Source organism: Ranitomeya imitator, chromosome 3 (genome assembly GCF_032444005.1).
Source record: "Ranitomeya imitator isolate aRanImi1 chromosome 3, aRanImi1.pri, whole genome shotgun sequence".
NCBI classification, from domain to species: domain Eukaryota; kingdom Metazoa; phylum Chordata; class Amphibia; order Anura; family Dendrobatidae; genus Ranitomeya; species Ranitomeya imitator.
In genome coordinates, this window is record NC_091284.1 from 453,442,253 (window position 1) to 453,464,501 (window position 22,249).

The following is a 22,249-nucleotide window of genomic DNA, read 5'->3' on the forward strand; positions in this document are numbered from 1 at the left end:
TTACCGAAAACCAACAGTCTTACAGGGGGAGCTTGTCCTATTGGCACTACAGAACCAGCCTTGATTGCCACTTCCCGCAGACCACATAGGAAGCACCTAAACTGCAGGCACCATGGAGTCGGCATACCCGACCGCAACACGACAGGACGTTTTAGAGTCTAAGTGACCTTGACATTACCCGGAAACAGCTGGCGTGCTGGAACCAGGCTGGGCAGGAGGGAGTACCCGTGCCAAAGACACTTCTGAATAGCAACTGGCAGTGTTGGAACCTTTAACCCCCCCCCCCCCAAACATTAGCAACTTAAAAAGCCACCTTGTACAGCATTAACACTGCACAAGGAAAAGGTGGCTCCTTTAGTTATGCTCCTTGCACACGCAGAACTAAACACTTATAAAATGTGTCCCCTAATACCAAGAAACCATCCCGGAGGTGGAACTTTGCTTCGTAATGAGACACAGCACAGCCGGCATTCAGGCCCCCTTGGCGCCGGGCACCGCCTCATCAGCGTTGTTTGAATCTGTCACGGAGCCTGCACTGTTATGTTAAACCTTGGCCATGCGCTGTTAGCGCTGCCCGTCTTCTGACATAATTTGGTGTCAGGCTGACTGCGCCTGTGCGGGTGCGCTGCCAGAGATCACTGCCCGCAGTGTCTTCTGATTTTGTCACACTCTGGGCCTGGGATTCATGGCCATGCGCAGTGCATATCTTTGCCTCTCACTCCTCTCCATCCGCCCTCTTCAGAGTGTGCGGCATCAGCTGATCCATAATCACATGCCACGGCCGTGACGCCACACAGTCTGAGGAAGGCGGAAGCAGATGAGTAGGTGAAGATATGCACTGCCCATGCCCATGAATCCCAGGCCCGCAGTGTGACAAAATCAGAAGACACTGCGGGGCGGGATCTCGGGGCAGCGCGTACGCACAGGCACAGTCAGCCTGACATCAAATGATGTCAGAAGAAAGGCAGTGCTAACAGCGCATGCCCAAGGTTAAACATAACAGCGCAGGCTCCAGGACAGATTCAAACAACGCTGAGGAGGCGGCGCTCGGCGTCATGGGGGCATGAATGCTGGCTGTGCTGCGTCTCATTGCGAAGGAAAGTCCCACCTCCGGGACGGTTTCACGGTATGAGGGGACACATATTTTATAAGTGTTAAGTGCAGCGTCTGCAAGGAGCATAACTAAAAGAGCCATCTGTTCCTTGTACAGTATTAGTGGTGCACAAGATGGCTCTTTCAGTTACAAACGCCTGGGGGGGGACCGGTTCCCTTTAATTGCTGTTGTAGTGCCAGCGTGGCTTTTGCTGGACACGTTGCCGGCTACACAGCAGGGGAACAGCTGACATTACTGAAACCCAATAACACTGGGTCATGTGTTGTCTGTGCAGCCGGCACTTCTGGGCAGCAACTGGCGGTGTTGGAGCCCAGGGATTAAAGTTCAGGTGGTTGAAACATGAACACAACAGGAGACCTGGATACTGTTGGCAACCAATTATTTAACCCTGCTGTTTTGTTCGCATTTACTATACACTTGCAGTGTTCCGGGTCACTATGACCCGGCTTATTAAACCTTGATTTTAGACACTCTAACTCCATTTTTTTTATACTTTTTGCTTACTAGACTGTTTGTGAACATGTTTGGTAGTAAAAAAAAAAGAAAAATGAACTAGAAATCTTTTTTTTTTTTTGTTTTCATTCTGAAAAAACAGATCAATGAGCAAAACGAAAATAGAAAACTACACATATTTTGTAAAAAAAAAAACAAAACAATCAAATCAAACATTTTGTGATAAAAAATTAAAGATAATAAACATTACAATGTGAATATATTTACATGATCATATAAATTTACGGATTCTTGCATGAAAAACAATACACATGATTTTTGCATAGAAATGTTTTACAGCCAGAACATGTTATACTCGTCTTGTTGTCACAAGTAGAAGGGCAATAGCTGCATCTTTTTCTTTTGATGCCGGAAGAGGCCATGGGGGTAGAAGCGCTTGTGGAGGACATGGCTTCACTGTCCTGGGCATGTTGATGGATGCTTTGTACCAGGCCTGCTGCTGCTTCTGTTCTTGGTGTAACTTTTCTGTTCTCAATATAAGGCCTAACCAGTGACTTCCCCAGTTCTTCTAAAAATTATTTGCAAGACTTTACAGCTCAGCTTTACAAAAAAAAACGTCTTAGACAGCACGTTCTGAGCAGTCCATTCTGCGCATAATATACACGTGTAGTGCACACCTAGTGATCTCTCCGGATGCCCTCTACATTTTAGAAGAGACTGCGCACCAAAAATAATCAATATAAAGCCATTTTTATGGTGCGCAGATCTCAATGCATACCCCTGGTAGAGCGCGTGTACGACCCCATTGAAATAATTTAGGAAATAGTAGATGCAATAAATAGACCCAACTGAGGTTATAACTCCTTTATTTCACTGAAAATATGGCCTCACAGCTGTAAAAACGATGTCGGGTCACTAATGACCCGAACACAACAAGTGTAACTTTTTGCGTGTAGCAAAAAGTAAACGAAAAAAAAAAAATACTCATAGGTAGGTCCCCCCAAATGAGGAAAAGTCAAGGAGTCTCAAGTTTTATAGACTTACAGAAAAAAATCTACAGGGCCGCAAAAAGTCTGTTCGGGTCACTATGACCCGAACAGAACAGCAGGGTTAATCGGTAAGAGGAGTGGCAAATTCCTGTGAGAGCCAGGCCTTGTTCATTTTCAAGAAAGTAAGCCGGTCAACGTTATCGGAGGATAGTCGCATGCGATGATCTGTTAGTACACCACCTGCGGCACTAAAGACACGTTCCGATAATACACTGGCAGCAGGGCAAGCCAGCATCTCCAATGCATACTGGCTAAGCTCTGGCCATGTATCCAGCTTAGAGACCCAAAACTTGAAGGGGAAGAGCCGTCTGGGAGTACGCTGAGAGGGGAAGACATGTAGTCTGTCACCATCTGACGGAAACGTGGCCTCCTGCTGACTGGATCCGTCTGTGATGGTGTAGACATTTGTGGTGGGCACACAAAACTTTGCCACTGTTGGGCCAGACTGGTCTTGCCTTGTGCTCAGGCACTGCTTCTGCTCCCTCTTTGTGCAGAGATTCCTCCACTGCCTCGATGCACAGAACTGCTTTGTAAAGCACTAGCAGGCGCAGCACTTCTCTCGATTGGACTGGAGAAGATGATGGACTGCACCAGTGTGTCTTGGTACAGCCGCATTTTATGCTCCCGCTGAAACGGTGGTATGAGGGTTTGTAAATTGTCCCTGTAGCGCGGATCGAGGGTGTACACCCAATAATCAGCCGTGGTAAGAATGTGGGCAATGCGGCGGTCGTTTCTCAGGCACTGCAGCATGAAATCAACCATGTGCTGCAGACTGCCAACTGGCCAAGAAACGCTGCCCCCTGCTTGAGGCGTGATGTCTGCCTGCTCTGCATCACCCCACCCTTGCTCTACATACTGACTACTGGAGATTTGTGTAACTCCCTCCTCTGGAAAGATGTCTTCCTCCTCCACTGACTCCTCCTCACAAAATGTCCCCTGCCTAGGCCTTTGTGAGGAACCACGTCGCGCAGACTGTCCAGAAGCAGATGGCATTTCTGACTCCTCATCCTCAACCTCTTCCACCACCTCATCCCTTAGCGCTTGCAGTGTTCTTTCAAGCAGGCAGATAAGGGGGACAGTCATGCTGACTAGTGCATCATCTGCACTCGCCATCCGCATGGATTCATCGAAGGCACGCAAAACCTGGCAGATGTACTTCATACTGGCCCACTCAGTGGTTGTGAAGTCTGAACGGCGCGCAGTGTGACTTTTTTTGCGCCTGATGCAGCTGGTACTCCATTACTGCTGCCTGCTGTTCACACAACCGCTCCAACATTTGTAACGTTGAATTCCACCTGGTGGGGAGGTCACATATGATGCGATGTTCTGGAAGACGGAATCGGCGCTGCAGAGTTGCAATGCGCGATCTGGCCATGCTGGAACGCCACAAGTGAGCACACTCAAGGCGGACCTTGTGCAGCAGTGCATCAAGATCTGGATAGTCCCTCAGAAAACTCTGCACAACCAAGTTGAGCACATGTGCCAGACATGGGATGTGAGTGAGGTTGCCAAGGCCCAGAGCTGCCACCAGATTTCGGCCATTGTCACACACTACCATGCCTGGCTGGAGATTCACTGGCACAAACCACACGTCGCTCTCCTGATTGATGGCATTCCAGAGCTCCTGCGCTGTGTGGCTTCGATTCCCCAAAGAAATTAATTTCAGTACGGCCTGTTGCCGTTTGGCCACAGCTGTGCTCATATCAGTCGTAACAGGTAAGCGTTCACGGGTCACGGTGGAGGAAGACCGTGACGGCTCCTGCAGCGATGATTCTGAGGAACTGGAGTATGAGGAGGAGTCAATGTGTACAGACTGGATTCCTGCAATCCTTGGAGTTGGCAGTACACGTACAGCGCCACTCGCCAGATCTGTACCCGGCTCCACAACATTGACACAATGGGCAGTGAGGGAAAGGTATCGTCCCTGTCCATGGTGACTGGTCCACGCATCGGTGGTGAGGTGGACCTTGCTACTAACAGCGTTTAGTAGTGCATGTTTAATGTTTCCCTCCACATACTTTTGCAGGGCAGGGACGGATTGCCTGCTGAAATAAAAGTGGCTGGGCACATTGTATTGTGGGACTGCCAATGCCATCAAGTTACGGAAGCTGTCAGTCTCCACCAGCCTGAATGAGAGCATTTCAAGGGACAGAAGTTTTGCAATGCCTGCATTCAGAGCCTGTGCTCGAGAATGGTCGCCTTTTCTCCCATACCTGTGCTACTGATGGCTGTAGACTGGGCAGGGAGTGTGAGGATGACTGGGAACGTGGTGCTGTGGGTGGAATTACACTGGGTCTCTGGACAACGGTGCCAGAGGTTCTTCCATGGCGATCCTGTGAGGAAGCCGAACCAGCAGTGTGTGAGCTGGAGGAAGAGGCTCCAACACGAGCTGAAGAGGTGGTAGGTGGCGCTGTAGGTTGGCCTAGGTCTTCAGTGTGTTTTTGTAACTCCACCTCGTGCTTGGTCCGCACGTTTCCACATATTTGAGGTATTGAGGTTGCTGACATTTCTACCTTGTTTGATTTTCTGAAGACACAGCTTGCATTTGACAAAGCAAATGTCATCTGCAACTGTGTAAAAAAAGGACCAGGCACTGCAAGTCTTGGGAGCGCCCGCTTTGGCTTTTGGAAGAGGCATGCTCCTAATGGGTGCCGAAGTGGAGGCTACAGGCACCGCAGTCTTCCCCCTCCCTCTCCCGGCCGTTCGGGGAATCTCTTCCTCAGAGCTGCTCCCACCACCTTTCTGTTCCTCATGCCATGATGGGTCGAGGACCTCATCATCTACGCTACCCTCTTCCATCAACTGCTTCTCCTGGGTAGTCTCGGCAGCACAGTATGCACCAGAAACTGGCACCTGAGTCTCATCATCAGATGCGTACTGAGAAGTGGTAACCGGAGGCACTGTCCCACCCGCCTCTTCTGATTCAGAGAGACAAAGCTGTTGGGCATCACTGCATACAGCCTCTTCTTCTGATTCTCGAATGCTGCTTGGCTGACCCCGTTTCCAAGCCAAGAGATTCAGAGAACAGAAGTAGAGATGGCTCCTATCCTGGGATCTCTGACTGCCTGGGCAATTTGGCAGGTGGTGAAAAGACAGATGGTTGCTCTTCAGTGCTCTGTGCCTGAGAGGATGTGGCTCTAATTGAAGTCGATGCGTTAGCTGCCATCCATCCGACAATGGCTTCAATTTGTTCGTCCCGCAGCAGCGGGGTACGGCGAGCTCCTACAAAGCTGCGCATGAAGGTCTGCTCCCTGCTAAAACTGGGGGATGATGAGTCACCAGTGCCCGCAGCAGGCACAGAATCCCTGTGTCCTCTCCCTGCTCCATGCCCATGTGCCTTACTCCCTGCCTTCTTCATCGTGATAGACTGATAAAGATAGGCAGAAAAGTACTAAGGGCTTAGTGTGCTTATTCCTGAACAGCTGCTAACAGGTATAAGAAACACTTATTTTATGAAGTGTGGACTACACTTTATTATGAGCTTATGTGGCCTACACAACAGTAAAGTGGAGTGTTTGGTGAACTTTGGGTTTGTTTTGCAGAACAGACACTACAGAGTGAGTGCAGTACTCACACACAGACCGTGCAGACAGCCGTGAATGGCGCTGCAAGGCCAAGAACAGCTCCTCTATCTAATCCTATATAGTGTTTTTCCACAATCTAGCGGGATACGGATGGAAAGACACTAATAGGATATTTTTGAAAAAATGTGCAGCTGGCTGCTGCACTAAGTGCAATTTAGAACAATGGATTCAGCTGTATGAGGCAGTGACGCACCCTGAGCTGACCACAACCGGCTGTGGCTGCGGACAGACTACAAAGCGAGCTGCACTCACACACAGACGGTGCAGACAGCCGAGAACGGCGCTGTAAGGCCAAACAAAGCTCCTCTATCTAATCCTATATAATGTTTTTCCACAATCTAGCAGGATACGGAGGGAAAGCCACTAATATAGGATATATTTGAAAAAATGTGCAGCAGGCTGCACTAATTGCAAAAAAGGACAATGGATTGAGCAGTATGAGGCAGTGAAGAACCCTGAGCTGACCACGACCGGCTGTGGCTGTGGACAGACAACAGAGCGAGCTGCACTCACACACACACACAGACATTGCAGACAGCTGTGAACAGCGCTGCAAGGCAAAACCAAGGTGAACACAGCGGTTGCTAAATTAGCCTGGGTAAAGCACAATGAAGCAAATCGCTATCTCTAAACTGGCCCTCAGTCAGAACACAGCGTCCTGTACCTAACTAAATTCACAGCAGAGTGAGCCCAAAATGGCGGTGGTGACTTTTATAGGGCGTCGTGACATCATTTCAGCAGCCAATCACAGCCATGCCAGTAGTTACATGCCCACCATGCAGAACAGGATGTGCCCACACTTCAAATCATTCCTCATTGGTCGATTTAAATAAAACCAGGAGTTTGCATGATGGGAATTTCCGATTCCGGTTTCCGATATACTGAAAGTATCGGAACTCGGTATCGGAATTCCGATACCGCAAATATCGGCCGATACCCGATACTTACGGTATCGGAATGCTCAACACTAGTCAGGAGTAAAGTATTCCACCATAAGAACATCATACCAACAGTTAAACATGGTGGTGGTAGTGTAATGATGTAGGGCTACTTTAGTTATGCAGCACCTGGACCACAGGTCATAACTAACAGAACCATGAATTCTTCTGTCAGAAAATTTAAAAATATCTGCATGTCAGTTTGTGACCTAAGGCTCAAGTGCAGGTGGGTTAGGCAACAGGACAATTAAACAAAGCAAAAATGCAAGTCCAACTCTAAATGGATCAAAAGAAACAATATTCAGGTTCTTGAGTAGCATGTGTGGCACCCCAGGAGTTCGGGTGCCACAGTGGTGCTGCCTTCCTCTCGGGGAGGGTAATGCCATGCCTGGAGACAGGAGGGATCCCTTTGGCAGGTAATCTTACATGCAGCACTTTCTGACTCCAGGCCAGAAGGGGGAGCTCTAAATCCGGTTTAACCCCTTCCCGACCTGTGACACAGCGTATGCGTCATGAAAGTCGGTGCCAATCCGACCTGTGACGCATATGCTGTGTCACAGAAAGATCGCGTCCCTGCAGATCGGGTGAAAGGGTTAACTCCCATTTCACCCGGCCTGCAGGGACAGGGGGAGTGGTAGTTTAGCCCAGGGGGGGTGGCTTCACCCCCTCGTGGCTACGATCGCTCTGATTGGCTGTTGAAAGTGAAACTGCCAATCAGAGCGATTTGTAATATTTCACCTAAAAAAATGGTGAAATATTACAATCCAGCCATGGCCGATGCTGCAATATCATCGGCCATGGCTGGAAATACTAATGTGCCCCCACCCCACCCCTCCGATCGCCCCCCCAGCCCCCCAATCTGTGGCCCGCTCCCCTCCGTCCTGTGCTCCGCTCCCCCGTCCTCCTGTCCGCTCCCCCCGTGCTCCAATCACACCCCCCGTGCTCCAATCAAACCCCCCCGCACTCCGATCCCCCCCCGTGCTCCGATCCACCCCCCCTGCACACCGATCCACCCCCCCTGCACACCGATCCACCCGCCCGCACACCGATCACTCTCCCCCATGCTCCGATCCCTCCCCCCCGTGCTCCGACGCCCCCCCGTGCCCTGATCTCCCCCCCCTGTGCCCTGATCTCCCCCCCTTATACTTACCGATCCTGGCGGGGTCCGTCCGTCTTCTTCCCCGAGCGCCGCAATGTTCCAAAATGGCGGGCGCATGCGCAGTGCGCCCGCCGAATCTGCCGGCCGGCAGATTCGTTCCAATGTGAATTTTGATCACTGTGATATAATCTATCACAGTGGTCAAAATAAAAAAACAGTAAATGACCCCCCCCATTTGTCCCCCATAGATAGGGACAATAATAAAATAAAGAATTTTTTTTTTTTTCCACTAAGGTTGGAGTTAGAACTAGGGTTAGGGTTAGGGTTAGGGTTAGGGGTAGGGGTAGGGTTAGGGGTAGGGTTAGGGGTAGGGGTAGGGTTAGGGCTAGGGTTAGGGGTAGGGGTAGGGTTAGGGGTAGGGTTAGGGTTAGGGTTTCGGTATGTGCACACGTATTCTGGTCCTCTGCGGATTTTTCCGCAGCGGATTTGATAAATCCGCAGTGCTAAACCGCTGCGGATTTATGGCAGATTTACCGCGGTTTTTCTGCGCATTTCACTGCGGTTTTACAACTGCGATTTTCTATTGGAGCAGTTGTAAAACCGCTGTGGAATCCGCAGAAAGAAGTGACATGCTGCGGAATGTAAACCGCTGCGTTTCCGTGCAGTTTTTCCGCAGCATGTGTACAGCGATTTTTGTTTCCCATAGGTTTACATTGAAATGTAAACTCATGGGAAACTGCTGCGGATCCGCAGCGTTTTCCGCAGCGTGTGCACATACCTTTAGAATTAGGCTATGTGCACACGGTGCGGATTTGGCTGCGGATCCGCAGCGGATTGGCCGCTGCGGATCCGCAGCAGTGTTCCATCAGGTTTACAGTACCATGTAAACCTATGGAAAACCAAATCCGCTGTGCCCATGGTGCGGAAAATACCGCACGAAAACGCTGCGTTGTATTTTCCGCAGCATGTCAATTCTTTGTGCGGATTCCGCAGCGTTTTACACCTATTCCTCAATAGGAATCCGCAGGTGAAATCCGCACAAAAAACACTGGAAATCCGCGGAAAATCCGCAGGTAAAACGCAGTGCCTTTTACCCGCGGATTTTTCAAAAATGGTGCGGAAAAATCTCACACGAATCCGCAACGTGGGTACATAGCCTTAGGGTTAGGGTTGGGTTGGAATTAGGGTTGTGGTTAGGGTTAGGGGTGTGTTGGGGTTAGGGTTGTGGTTAGGGGTGTGTTGGGGTTAGGGTTGTGGTTAGGGTTACGGCTACAGTTGGGATAAGGGTTAGGGGTGTGTTGGCGTTAGAATTGAGGGGTTTCCACTGTTTAGGCACATCAGGGGGTCTCCAAACGCAACATGGCGCCACCATTGATTCCAGCCAATCTTTTATTCAAAAAGTCAAATGGTGCTCCTTCCCTTCCGAGCCCCGACGTGTGCCCAAACAGTGGTTTACCCCCACATATGGGGTATCAGTGTACTCAGGACAAACTGGGCAACAATTACTGGGGTCCAATTTCTCCTGTTACCCTTGAGAAAATAAAAAATTGCTTGCTAAAACATCATTTTTGAGGAAAGAAAAATGATTTTTTATTTTCACGGCTCTGCGTTGTAAACGTCTGTGAAGCACTTGGGGGTTCAAAGTGCTCACCACATATCTAGATAAGTTCCTTGGGGGGTCTAGTTTCCAAAATGGGGTCACTTGTGGGGGGTTTCTACTGTTTAGGCACACCAGGGGCTCTGCAAACGCAACGTGACGCCCGCAGACCATTCCATCAAAGTCTGCATTTCAAAACGTCACTACTTGACTTCCGAGCCCCGACATGTGCCCAAACAGTGGTTTACCCCCACATATGGGGTATCAGCGTACTCAGGACAAACTGGGCAACAATTACTGGGGTCCAATTTCTCCTGTTACCCTTGAGAAAATAAAAAATTGCTTGCTAAAACATCATTTTTGAGGAAAGAAAAATGATTTTTTATTTTCACGGCTCTGCGTTGTAAACGTCTGTGAAGCACTTGGGGGTTCAAAGTGCTCACCACATATCTAGATAAGTTCCTTGGGGGGGTCTAGTTTCCAAAATGGGGTCACTTGTGGGGGGTTTCTACTGTTTAGGCACACCAGGGGCTCTGCAAACGCAACGTGACGCCCGCAGACCATTCCATCAAAGTCTGCATTTCAAAAGTCACTACTTCCCTTCTGAGCCCCGACGTGTGCCCAAACAGTGGTTTACCCCCACATATGGGGTATCAGCGTACTCAGGAGAAACTGGACAACAACTTTTGGGGTCCAATTTCTCCTGTAACCCTTGGGAAAATAAAAAATTCTGGGCTAAAATATTATTTTTGAGGAAAGAAAACGTATTTATTATTTTCACTGCTCTGTGTTATAAACTTCTGTGAAGCACTTGGGGGTTCAAAGTGCTCACCTCACATCTAGATAAGTTCCTTTCGGGGTCTAGTTTCCAAAATGGGGTCACTTGTGGGGGGTTTCTACTGTTTAGGCACACCAGGGGCTCTGCAAACGCAACGTGACGCCCGCAGACCATTCCATCAAAGTCTGCATTTCAAAAGTCACTACTTCCCTTCTGAGCCCCGACATGTGCCCAAACTGTGGTTTACCCCCACATATGGGGTATCAGCGTACTCAGGAGAAACTGTACAACAACTTTTGGGGTCAAATTTCTCCTGTTACCCTTGGGAAAATAATAAATTGCAGGCTAAAAAATCATTTTAGAGAAAATAAAATTTTTATTTTATTTTCATGGCTCTGCGTTATAAACTTCTGTGAAGCACTTGGAAGTTCAAAGTCCTCACCACACATCTAGATTAGTTCCTTTGGGGGTCTAGTTTCCAAAATGGGGTCATATGTGGGGGATCTCCAATGTTTAGGCACACAGGGGCTCTCCAAACGTGACATGGTGTCCGCTAATGATTGGAGCTAATTTTCCATTTAAAAAGCCAATTGGCGTGCCTTCCCTTCCGAGCCCTGCCGTGCGCCCAAACAGTGGTTTACCCCCACATATGGGGTATCAGCGTACTCAGGACAAACTGGACAACAACATTTGCGGTCCAATTTCTCCTATTACCCTTGGCAAAATAGGAAATTCCAGGCTAAAAATCATTTTTGAGGAAAGAAAAATTATTTTTTATTTTCATGGCTCTGCATTATAAACTTCTGTGAAGCACCTGGGGGTTTAAAGTGCTCAATATGCATCTAGATAAGTTCCTTGGGGGGTCTAGTTTCCAAAATGGGGTCACTTGTGGGGGAGCTCCAATGCATAGGCACACAGGGGCTCTCCAAACGCGACATGGTGTCCGCTAACAATTGGAGCTAATTTTCCATTCAAAAAGTCAAATGGCGCGCCTTCCCTTCCGAGCCCTGCCGTGTGCCCAAACAGTGGTTTACCCCCACATATGAGGTATCGGCGTACTCGGGAGAAATTGCCCAACAAATTTTAGGATTCATTTTATCCTATTGCCCATGTGAAAATGAAAAACTGAGGCGAAAATAATTTTTTTGTGAAAAAAAAAAGTACTTTTTCATTTTTACAGATCAATTTGTGAAGCACCTGAGGGTTTAAAGTGCTCAATATGCATCTAGATAAGTTCCTTGGGGGGTCTAGTTTCCAAAATGGGGTCATTTGTGGGGGAGCTCCAATGTTTAGGCACACGGGGGCTCTCCAAACACGACATGGTGTCCGCTAACGATGGAGATAATTTTTCATTCAAAAAGTCAAATGGCGCTCCTTCCCTTCCGAACCTTACCATGTGCCCAAACAGTGGTTTACCCCCACATGTGAGGTATCGGTGTACTCATGAGAAATTGCCCAACAAATTTTAGGATCCATTTTATCCTGTTGCCCATGTGAAAATGAAAAAAATTGAGGCTAAAAGAATTTTTTTGTGAAAAAAAAGTACTTTTTCATTTTTACGGATCAATTTGTGAAGCCCCCGGGGGTTCAAAGTTCTCACTATGCATCTAGATAAGTTCCTTGGGGCGTCTAGTTTCCAAAATGGGGTCACGTGTGGGGGAGCTCCAATTTTTAGGCACACGGGGGCTCTCCAAACGTGACATGGTGTCCGCTAAAGAGTGGAGCCAATTTTTCATTCAAAAAGTCAAATGGCGCTCCTTCCCTTCCAAGCCCTGCCGTGCGCCCAAACAGTGGTTTACCCCCACATATGAGGTATCAGCGTACTCAGGACAAATTGGACAACAACTTTCGTGGTTCAGTTTCTCCTTGTACCATTGGGAAAATAAAAAAAATGTTGCTAAAAGATAATTTTTGTGACTAAAAAGTTAAATGTTCATTTTTTCCTTCCATGTTGCTTCTGCTGCTGTGAAGCACCTGAAGGGTTAAAAAACTTCTTGAATGTGGTTTTGAGCACCTTGAGGGGTGCATTTTTTAGAATGGTGTCACTTTTGGGTATTTTCAGCCATATAGACCCCTCAAACTGACTTCAAATGTGAGGTGGTCCCTAAAAAAAATGGTTTTGTAAATTTCGTTGTAAAAATGAGAAATCGCTGGTCAAATTTTAACTCTTATAACTTCCTAGCAAAAAAAAATTTTGTTTCCAAAATTGTGCTGGTGTAAAGTAGACATGTGGGAAATGTTATTTATTAACTATTTTGTGTCACATAACTCTCTGGTTTAACAGAATAAAAATTCAAAATGTGAAAATTGCGAAATTTTCAAAATTTTCGCCAAATTTCCGTTTTTATCACAAATAAACGCAGAATTTATTGACCTAAATTTACCACTAACATGAAGCCCAATATGTCACGAAAAAACAATCTCAGAACCGCTAGGATCCGTTGAAGCGTTCCTGAGTTATTACCTCATAAAGGGACACTGGTCAGAATTGCAAAAAACGGCCAGGTCATTAAGGTCAAAATAGGCTGGGTCATGAAGGGGTTAAGGGGAACTTCCCTATATACATCCTGGTGTGGAGGAGGAGTCAGTTAGTCTGGTGCAGACAGTTGGTAGTAGACAATGAAGGAGCACAGAAGGACTTAGGAGCTAGAGGAGGGCTGTGACTGGGCCTCTCTAAGCTGAGCACAGAAACTGGGCATCAGGAGCCCAAGGTTGTGAGGAACTACAGGTCCCACGGCAGAACCGGAGGGCAGGAAACTAAAAGGGACTTGCCCACATAATACCTGAGGTACAGCAGCAATCAGAGCCTTAAGTCACCATGGACAGAGACCCCAAAGAAACGGCTCATGTTGCCTACCGTGCAGGTACTGTCCCTGGACAGGGAAGAAAGAGGACCTTGCTAAACAACTACAGGCAGCAAGGGACCACAGACCAGCGCATAGTGGAAGGCTCCCAAACTGACCTGTCAAGGGGATTTCCATTGTCTTCAGGCTGCCTGGACTCCATCTACACCTGTTACCGGTACCCTGGACTGAGGCTGCCTAACACCAGTAAACCAGGTAAAGACTGCAACCCTGTGTCCTCCATTTATTTGCCAGCATTCACTATCCCTGCCAAATACACCGGGAGGCTTGGGGACCCCGCTTCGCCTGTGGGAAGCAACACCATCTTTGCTGCAGCACCATCGCCCCCAGAGGACCCCTTTAAGCAGTGTCGGTCACCTCTGACCGAGAACCACAGGTGGCGTCATAAACTTTCCTTATTTCCACAATCCCTTTAAAGGCCATGCCTTTTACTTAGGCGCCCAGGGCCACAGATCGGGTCGCTACCACCGTGACCGCCCCTTTAATTGCGACTGGACCCGGTACCGAATACCCCACTGCCCTGACACACATACCTTAAATCCACCTCTCGTGTCTCCCCTTTTCCCCATAGTTTGTAAGCTTGCGAGCAGGGCCCTCATTCCTCCTGGTATCTGTTTTGAACTGTATTTCTGTTATGCTGTAATGTCTATTGTCTGTACAAGTCCCCTCTATAATTTGTAAAGCGCTGCAGAATATGTTGGCGCTATATAAATAAAATTATTATTATATAAATCCCATTGGGGTGCTGTGGCAAGACCTTAAACTGGTAATTTATTCTTGAAAACTGCCCAGAATAGGCAAAGCAAACAATTCTGCAAAGTAGAGCGGGAAAGAAAATGCCTCCACCACAATGTAAATGGCACATCGCATAGTGTTGCAAATATTTGCCTTTAATTATTGCAAAAGGTGGGCAATGAGGTTTAGGGTGGCAATGTACCTTTCCACAAGGGTAATATTGGTTTATAATAGGTTCAATAAACGGAATTATAATTTAAAAGCTGCAATTTGTGTTTATTTAATTACTTCAACTGTCCTCATCTTAAATAAATAACTGGATGATATGAAACATTAAAGGGAAGCGGTCACCAGAAACAAATGCTATTAGCCTGCAGATCTGCTGGCGCAGGATGATGCCACACAGCACGAGGGACAGCACCGGCGGGCTCTGTGTGCAGCCGCTGACAGAAGGCGCCATTACGAAGGCACCACGCAGCCGACCCCGTCCTGGCACCAGCAGGAAGGAACAGAAGAGGGCAGACCGTCCGCACTCGGGTAAAGCCACAAGTGCTGCACTTCTGTCTGTCAAACGCATTCCCCGCCCACTTAGCGTAGACGTGGCTCATACAACACGTAGCACGCAGCGTGCTGACGTCACCAGGCTAATGCATTGTTATCGGCACAATTTTCCCTTCTGCGCCTTTAAACGTGACGTCACTCGCTCCTTGCTCCGCTTCATTAACATCGAAACTATGTTCCTCCTCCGGTTTTAAAGGGAAAGTCGCAACTATCCGAGGCCTGCCGGGCCTCCCCCTGTCCCCGGTGTTTCCTGCAGCCTGCTCAGCCGAGACGAGGGCGCGTTATACGGCCATGACAGAAGGTAACTGAGAAAATGGCAGCCGTGAGGATTCCTGTGTTCTCCGCAGGCTTGTAGCGGTGTGCGCGGCAGTGTGAGCTCCGCCGTATGGCCCTTCACTGGCACTGGGGCGCGACTTAAACCAGCAGAGAAGTGACCCTGCTGCCCTATCCTATTGCTGCTCTCATTATCCATAGAGTCTGTAGTAAGAGAGCTGAGCTCTGATTGGTTGCTATGGGCAGCCCAAGATTTTCTGTTGCTATCTCGAACATAGAAGTCACGTGACGGAATAACTCCTGAGTGAAGGTGCCCCAGAAATGGCCACAATCTATGGGGAGCAGAATGGTCAGGCGTGTTGGCACTCGGCATGCCCTCTCCTCCGCTGCCAGATTCTCCTCCCCTAAACCCCAGGTACACCCAGCCATATGCTTGTTAGGGGTCAGGGGTTATGCTACATGGCTTTTGTTTTCTCTTTTTTTTCCATGGTGTTCTAAAGTTTGCAGCAGTTTTTTTTTTCTGTGTCCTGTGGTCAGCTAATGTTGTAATTGTTTTTTTTGTTTGTTTGTTTGTTTTTTTGCCATTCCACATTTCGGTACACATGAATTAAACCTTAAGCAAGGGAAATGGTTTGTTTAGGGTAGATGGCGCCAGGGCTGTGGAGTCGGTATAACATACAGTACGCCGTCTCCTAAACATATACACTGCTCAAAAAAATAAAGGGAACACTTAACAGAAGATAACTCCAAGTAAATCAAACTTCTGTGAAATCAAACTGTCCACTTAGGAAGCAACACTGCTTGACAATCAATTTCACATGCTGTTGTGTAAACGGAATAGAAAACAGATGGAAATTATTGGCAATTATCAAGACACCCCTATAAAGGAGTGGTTCTGCAGGTGGGGACCACAGACCACATCTCAGTACCAATGCTTTATGGCTGGTCTTTTGATAACTTTTGAATGTTGGTTGTGCTTTCACACTCGTGGTAGCATGAGACGGACTCTACAACCCACACAAGTGGCTCAAGTAGTGCAGCTCATCCAGGATGGCATATCAATGCGAGCTGTGGCAAGAAGGTTTGCTGTGTCTGTCAGCGTAGTGTCCAGCGGATGAAGGTGCTACCAGGAGACAGGCCAGTACACCAGGAAACGTGGAGGAGGACTGTTATGGCTGGCAATCAGGCAACACAGCGTGCAGTAATCAGCGCACATACAGAGATCTGGCAAAAACCCAAAACAATAGGACGAGCTCTGAGACGTGGAATCTCTGTAGACTGCAGTACCTAATCTATCCTCACACAACTATAAGCAGCAGTGGATTGCGCCTAACACTACCTATGCAACTCGGCACTGCCTGAGGAGCTGACTAGCCTGAAGATAGAAATACAAGCCTGACTTACCTCAGAGAAATACCCCAAAGGAATAGGCAGCCCCCCACATATAATGACTGTTAGCAAGATGAAAAGACAAACGTAGGAATGAAATAGATTCAGCAAAGTGAGGCCCGATATTCTAGACAGAGCGAGGATAGCAAAGAGAACTATGCAGTCTACAAAAAACCCTAAAACGAAAACCACGCAAAGGGGCAAAAAGACCCACCGTGCCGAACTAACAGCACGGCGGTGCACCCCTTTGCTTCTCAGAGCTTCCAGCAAAAGATAATAACAAGCTGGACAGAAAAAACAGAAAACAAACTAGAAGCACTTATCTAGCAGAGCAGCAGGCCCAAGGAAAGATGCAGTAGCTCAGATCCAACACTGGAACATTGACAAGGAGCAAGGAAGACAGACTCAGGTGGAGCTAAATAGCAAGGCAGCCAACGAGCTCACCAAAACACCTGAGGGAGGACGCCCAGAGACTGCAATACCACTTGTGACCACAGAAGTGAACTCAGCCACAGAATTCACAACAGAGGACACAACCCAGCAGCAGGACCGCTACCTCAGCCTTTGTGCAAGGAGGAACAGGAGGAGCACTTCCAGAGCCCTGCAAAATGACCTCCAGCAGGCCACAAATGTGCATGTGTCTACACATATGGTTAGAAACCGACTCCATGAGGATGGTCTGAGTGCCCGACGTCCACAGATGGGGGCTGTGCTCACAGCCCAACACCGAGCAGGACGCTTGGCATTTGCCACAGAACACCAGGATTGGTAAATTCGCCACTGGCGCCCTGTGCTCTTCACAGATGAAAGCAGGTTCACACTGAGCACATGTGACAGATGTGCAGAGTCTGGAGATGCCGTGGAGAGCGATCTGCCTGCAACATCCTTCAGCATGACCGGTTTGGCAGTGGGTCTGTAATGGTGTGAGGTGGCATTTCTTTGGAGGGCCGCACAGCCCTCCATGTGCTCGCCAGAGGTAGCCTGACTGCCATTAGGTACCGAGATGAGATCCTCAGACCTCTTGTGAGACCATATGCTGGTGCGGTTGGCCCTGGGTTCCTCCAATGCAGGACAATGCCAGACCTCATGTGGCTGGAGTGTGTCAGCAGTTCCTGCAAGATGAAGGCATTGAAGCTATGGACTGGGCCACCCGTTCTCCAGACGTGAATCCGATTGAACACATCTGGGACATCATGTCTCGCACCATCCACCAACGTCACGTTGCACCACACTTTAACTTTATTTTCCACTTTGATTTTGACTATCATTCCAACTCCAGACCGCCATGGGATATTCGTTTTGATTTACGTTGATCATCTTTGTTTTATTGTTCTCACACATTCCACTATATAATGAATAAAGATTTACAACTGGAATATTTCATTCAGTGATATCTAGGATGTGGGATTTTAGTGTTTCCTTAATTTTTTTGAGCAGTGTATAATAAATTAGGCTCAGTAATTCAGTGCAGGATGTGATGTAATTTTTTCATAATAATGTGGGAACGTTATGAAATGTCCTATAAATGTCTGTTCTGATCTCGGCTTTTAGGTGAGATGAACCTGTCAGGATCCCCAACGTCAACAGTTTATCTCTGGTCGTGGCTTGATGTAGTCGCTTAGTTGTATCCATTTTTTTCCCATCACGGTGTGATCCGCGTGTCGTTTTCTCCCATCACTGTGCGGTCCGCATGTCCTTTTTTTTTCCCATCACGGTGGTCTGCGTGTCCGTGTTTCTCCCATTACGGTGGTCCGTGTGTCTGTATTTTTCCCTTCACGGTGTGGTCCGTGTGTCTGTATATTTCCCTTCACGGTGTGGTTCGCGTGTCCGTTTCTTCCCATCGCGGTGTGGTCCGCGTGTCCGTTTCTTCCCATCGCGGTGTGGTCCGCGTGTCCCTTCCCATCGCGGTGTGGTCCGCGTGTCCATCACTGTCATCAGTGTTTGCACCGATGGATAAATAAATGACTGCTTCTTCTATATTTCCCAATGTTAATTACAGACAGCACACTGATTGCACCCAGATGCCACCGACTTGTACTGGCACGTTTCGTCAGTAATACCGTTGAAAACTGACATCTGAGTTTTGTCCCTGAAAAAACTGATTTGTGACTAGCAACATAGTTTATAACGGATAGGTGTTCTATCCGGGGAAAAAAGGTATCAAACAAGTACATGCAGCCCGGCCGTCTGAATGAGGCCTAATCTCCTACAGTAGACGTCCTGTATTTGGATTTCATTGCAGAGCGCCGTGTACATAGTTATGTAGCCACATGTTCTGCTACTTATTTATGGAGATAAAACTACTGTCTTTCTCTGTTTCAGTTGTTTATGACGGGAACATTTAAACTTCTTCATCAAGCAGCGAGAACCTTCTACCAGCTAGCAACAAAGACAGCCTTGCAGTGTCCTACTGCTTTACACTGCTATTCTTCTCCCTTACCTCATCCTGGTACCTCGCATTTAAAGTTTGCTCTTCACATATCTAGTTGCCACAACATGGCAGAGCAGCGGTACTGTGTAGAGTATGCCAAGCGTGGGACTGCTGGCTGCAAGAAATGTAAGGAAAAAATTGCCAAAGGAATCGTGCGGGTTGGAAAAATCGTTCCAAATCCCTTTAGTGAATCCGCCGGAGACATGAAGGAGTGGTACCATGTCAAGTGTATGTTTGAGAAACTGGAACGTGTTCGGGCTACTACCAAGAAGATTGATGATCTTACAGAACTTGAAGGCTGGCAAGAACTCCAGGACCCGGAGAAAGATCTGATTAACCAGCATGTCAAAGGTAATTTGTATTAACCTATTGGTGCATGAAGAAGGCCATTTTTCTGAAAGTTAATATGTCCGCAGTTTTTTGTCATGTAATCTGACAGCAGCACGGGGTACGACCAGAGACCCTGATTCCAGCAATGTAGCACTTGGTTTACTGAGTGTAGGAGTTATGATGTAATCAGTTTCTTTTAGCAGAGCTGAGATGTTAGGCTGTATAACCTCATCAGCACCATTGATAGGCAGCTTTCAGTTTTACCTGGCACCCCTAAGCTCTGTAGTGCCGGGCACAACTACAGTTAGTACAGCATTGTACAGGTGAGAATAATTTTGAAGTATTATTATTTAACTGCGAACACTCTGTAGGAAGATCTATCTTGTGCAAGCCTAGATAGGTCCACCAGGGTCTTCTCTGCCATTATCTTAATAGTCTTCCCTCTCCTAGTGTATCCTCACCCACCCCCTGCAGACTGTGAGCCCTCGCGGGCAGGGTCCTCCCTCCTTATGTACTCGTGTGCCTTGTTATCTGCTCATGTTTAATGTATTTGTCTATATTTGCCCCGTATTCACATGTAAAGCGCCATGGAATAAATGGCGCTATAAAAATGTATAATAATAATAATAATAGTATCCAGCCATCGGGTTTCTGGTCTTCTTTGCCTTGTTCCTTCTACTATTCCGATGATGTGGCCGAAGTTGGTAAGTCGTAGCTTAGTGAATAGTTTTGGATAATAAATAGTTTATTTAAAAATATAGGCTTCGTTGGTTCCTTTCTGTAGACTATTGTTAAAAATTGTAATTTTGCCCTATAACTTTTCTTCAGAGCTTGCTGCCAAAGCAGGGGCTGCACCCACTCCTCGGAAAAAGACTCCATCCAAAACCAACCAGTCCCCAGGAGCACAGAGTACACCTCCTGCCAAAGCACCCGCTGCAAACCCCTCACCCCTGAAATTTTCAGGCTTTTCAGGTAGGTTACTTTCAGAAAGCTAGGTTGGTTCCCAGGTATATCGCAAGGAGATAAATGTATAATGATCTTGCACTGACACATTGGAGCTCGATTATTCAACATTAATCTCCTTTTCCCCCTCGCCTCATTGGGGGAACACAGGACCATGGGTGTTATGGTGCTGCCACTAGGAGGACACTAAGTAAACAAAGCTACAAAATTCAGCATGTCATGAAACCAAATGTTGTTTTGCCCACATCTGTTGAATGTTGTAAGGCTGTCACCAAGTCGCTGTGTGCACAACTTTACAAGAAACTTTGTCTAAACGTTTCCATTTCTTGTTCTTCCAGCAAAACCAGATCCATCTTCACCTGCACCCAGTTCTAGCAGTGGTTCCAGTCTTTCCACAGCACAATGTGATCCCAAGCACAAGGACTGTCTGCTGCGTGAATTCCGTAAGCTATGTGTCATGGTAGCAGATCAGGCAAGCTACAATACCAAGACCCAGATCATTCATGACTTTTTGACAAAAGGAACAGGTGGAGGTAAGACTTAACACTAAGTGCAACAGTAGATGTTTTATTTTTTATTGTGGGGGTGGATTGAGCTATCCCTTCTTAAAAAATTGCTTAGCGGAAATGTATGCATAAATTAGTAATGAGCAAACGTTCTTACATGACGTGTTTTCCGAACATGCTCGGGTATTACTGAGTATCTTGGGAATGCTCGAATAAAACACTGCTCAAAAATATAAAGGGAACCCTAAAATCCCACATCCTAGTGTGATGCAGTGACCCCTGTGACAGGTAGGAGGCGCTGTGAGTGCTCCTTGGGATGTGCATGGAGGCATATCTATTGTGATAATTGTGGTGAAACAGTGACTGGCTGTGTTGTGAATGGCCGATATGTGTCGCAGAGGGAGTCTGCGTGGTAAGTCTGATGCAGTGTTGTTGTTCTGGGACCTGTAGTCCCTCAAGAGTGTATATGTATGGTGTAGTTGTAAGGGAGACTTACTAGGCTAGTTGTGTGAGATGGGCGGGACAAACTAGCCACACATCCACACTCCCATCCAGGGGAGTGGTTAAGGGTATATAATGTGACCAGGGTGTGGGTCACATGTTCCTGTGTGGTTCCAGTGGAAGCTCCTGGAGAGCCTGTGTGTTGGGAGGTCCTGGGAGTAGGACCGGATCCCTGAATAGCACACTGAACAACCTGTGTTGGATTTCCTGGGAGTAGGAGTCCTGAATAGCACACTGAACAACCTGTGTTGGATTTCCTGGGAGTAGGTGTCCTGAAGAGCACATAGTGGGGCTTTGGACTTGCTGGTGGCCTGGGGTGTTGGTCTGACGTCCTGAACAGCATCTGGACAGGTCATATGCCTGGGGTATTGGACTGACGTCCTGAATATTACCTGGACAGGTCATATGCCTGGGATGTTGGACAAGGTCCTGAATAGCACCTGGCCAGGTCACATGTGCGGTTCATGTGAGGAGGCTTCCTGAAGAGCACATGCTGGGGTGTTGGGAGGTCCTGGGACTAGGACCGGATCCCTGAATAGCCCACAGAAAGACTGTGATTCTGGATGGTCTATGTGGGGGAAGCTACCGTCTTTCGGTGGGTCTGGACTGACTAAGATATGCCACCCAGGCAAGTTGGTGATCCCTGTGAGGCAGCTTTCCCGGAGGAGTGGACTGACAAGGAGTCAGCAGGTGCTCCCGTCAGGTACCTATACAGACTGTTGGTGCTTGTAATGTTCTATGAACTGTGTGGTCTCCCACGGTGACTGAACGGAGTGAGGTTCGGCGTGTTTAGAGACCGCGACCCAGTGTCATATGCGCTGTATGTGACTTGGGACATTGATGAAGTGTACGACGTACGGACACCCATGGTAACTGGGCGAAGTGAGAGGTCCAGCATGTTTAGTGTCTGTGAGACAAAGCCGTGAATGAAGTGTTTAAGACAAAGCTGCAAGTTAATATCACCAGTTGGTGCCTATTGTGTTTGATGAAATGTATAATGTGAACTGTGCACAACCCGGTTTATGACACTTTAATAAACCGTATAGACTGTGTTTAAGCAAAAAAAACGTGCCTGACTACGTTA

The 22,249-nt window shown here is 47.7% G+C and overlaps 1 protein-coding gene across 1 annotated transcript in view; it reads left to right on the top strand.

Annotated features, from left to right (window-relative positions):
* The first annotated feature begins 14,826 nt into the window (after positions 1 to 14,826).
* LIG3 (DNA ligase 3) overlaps positions 14,827 to 22,249 on the top strand; it is a 41,456-nt gene continuing 34,033 nt past the window's right edge. The window contains exons 1-4 of the mRNA XM_069757392.1: positions 14,827 to 15,073; positions 18,757 to 19,216; positions 20,024 to 20,167; positions 20,497 to 20,691. Coding sequence (XP_069613493.1) covers positions 18,763 to 19,216; positions 20,024 to 20,167; positions 20,497 to 20,691 — 793 coding nt within the window. The 5' untranslated portion in view covers positions 14,827 to 15,073; positions 18,757 to 18,762. The remainder of the gene's footprint in view (positions 15,074 to 18,756; positions 19,217 to 20,023; positions 20,168 to 20,496; positions 20,692 to 22,249) is intronic.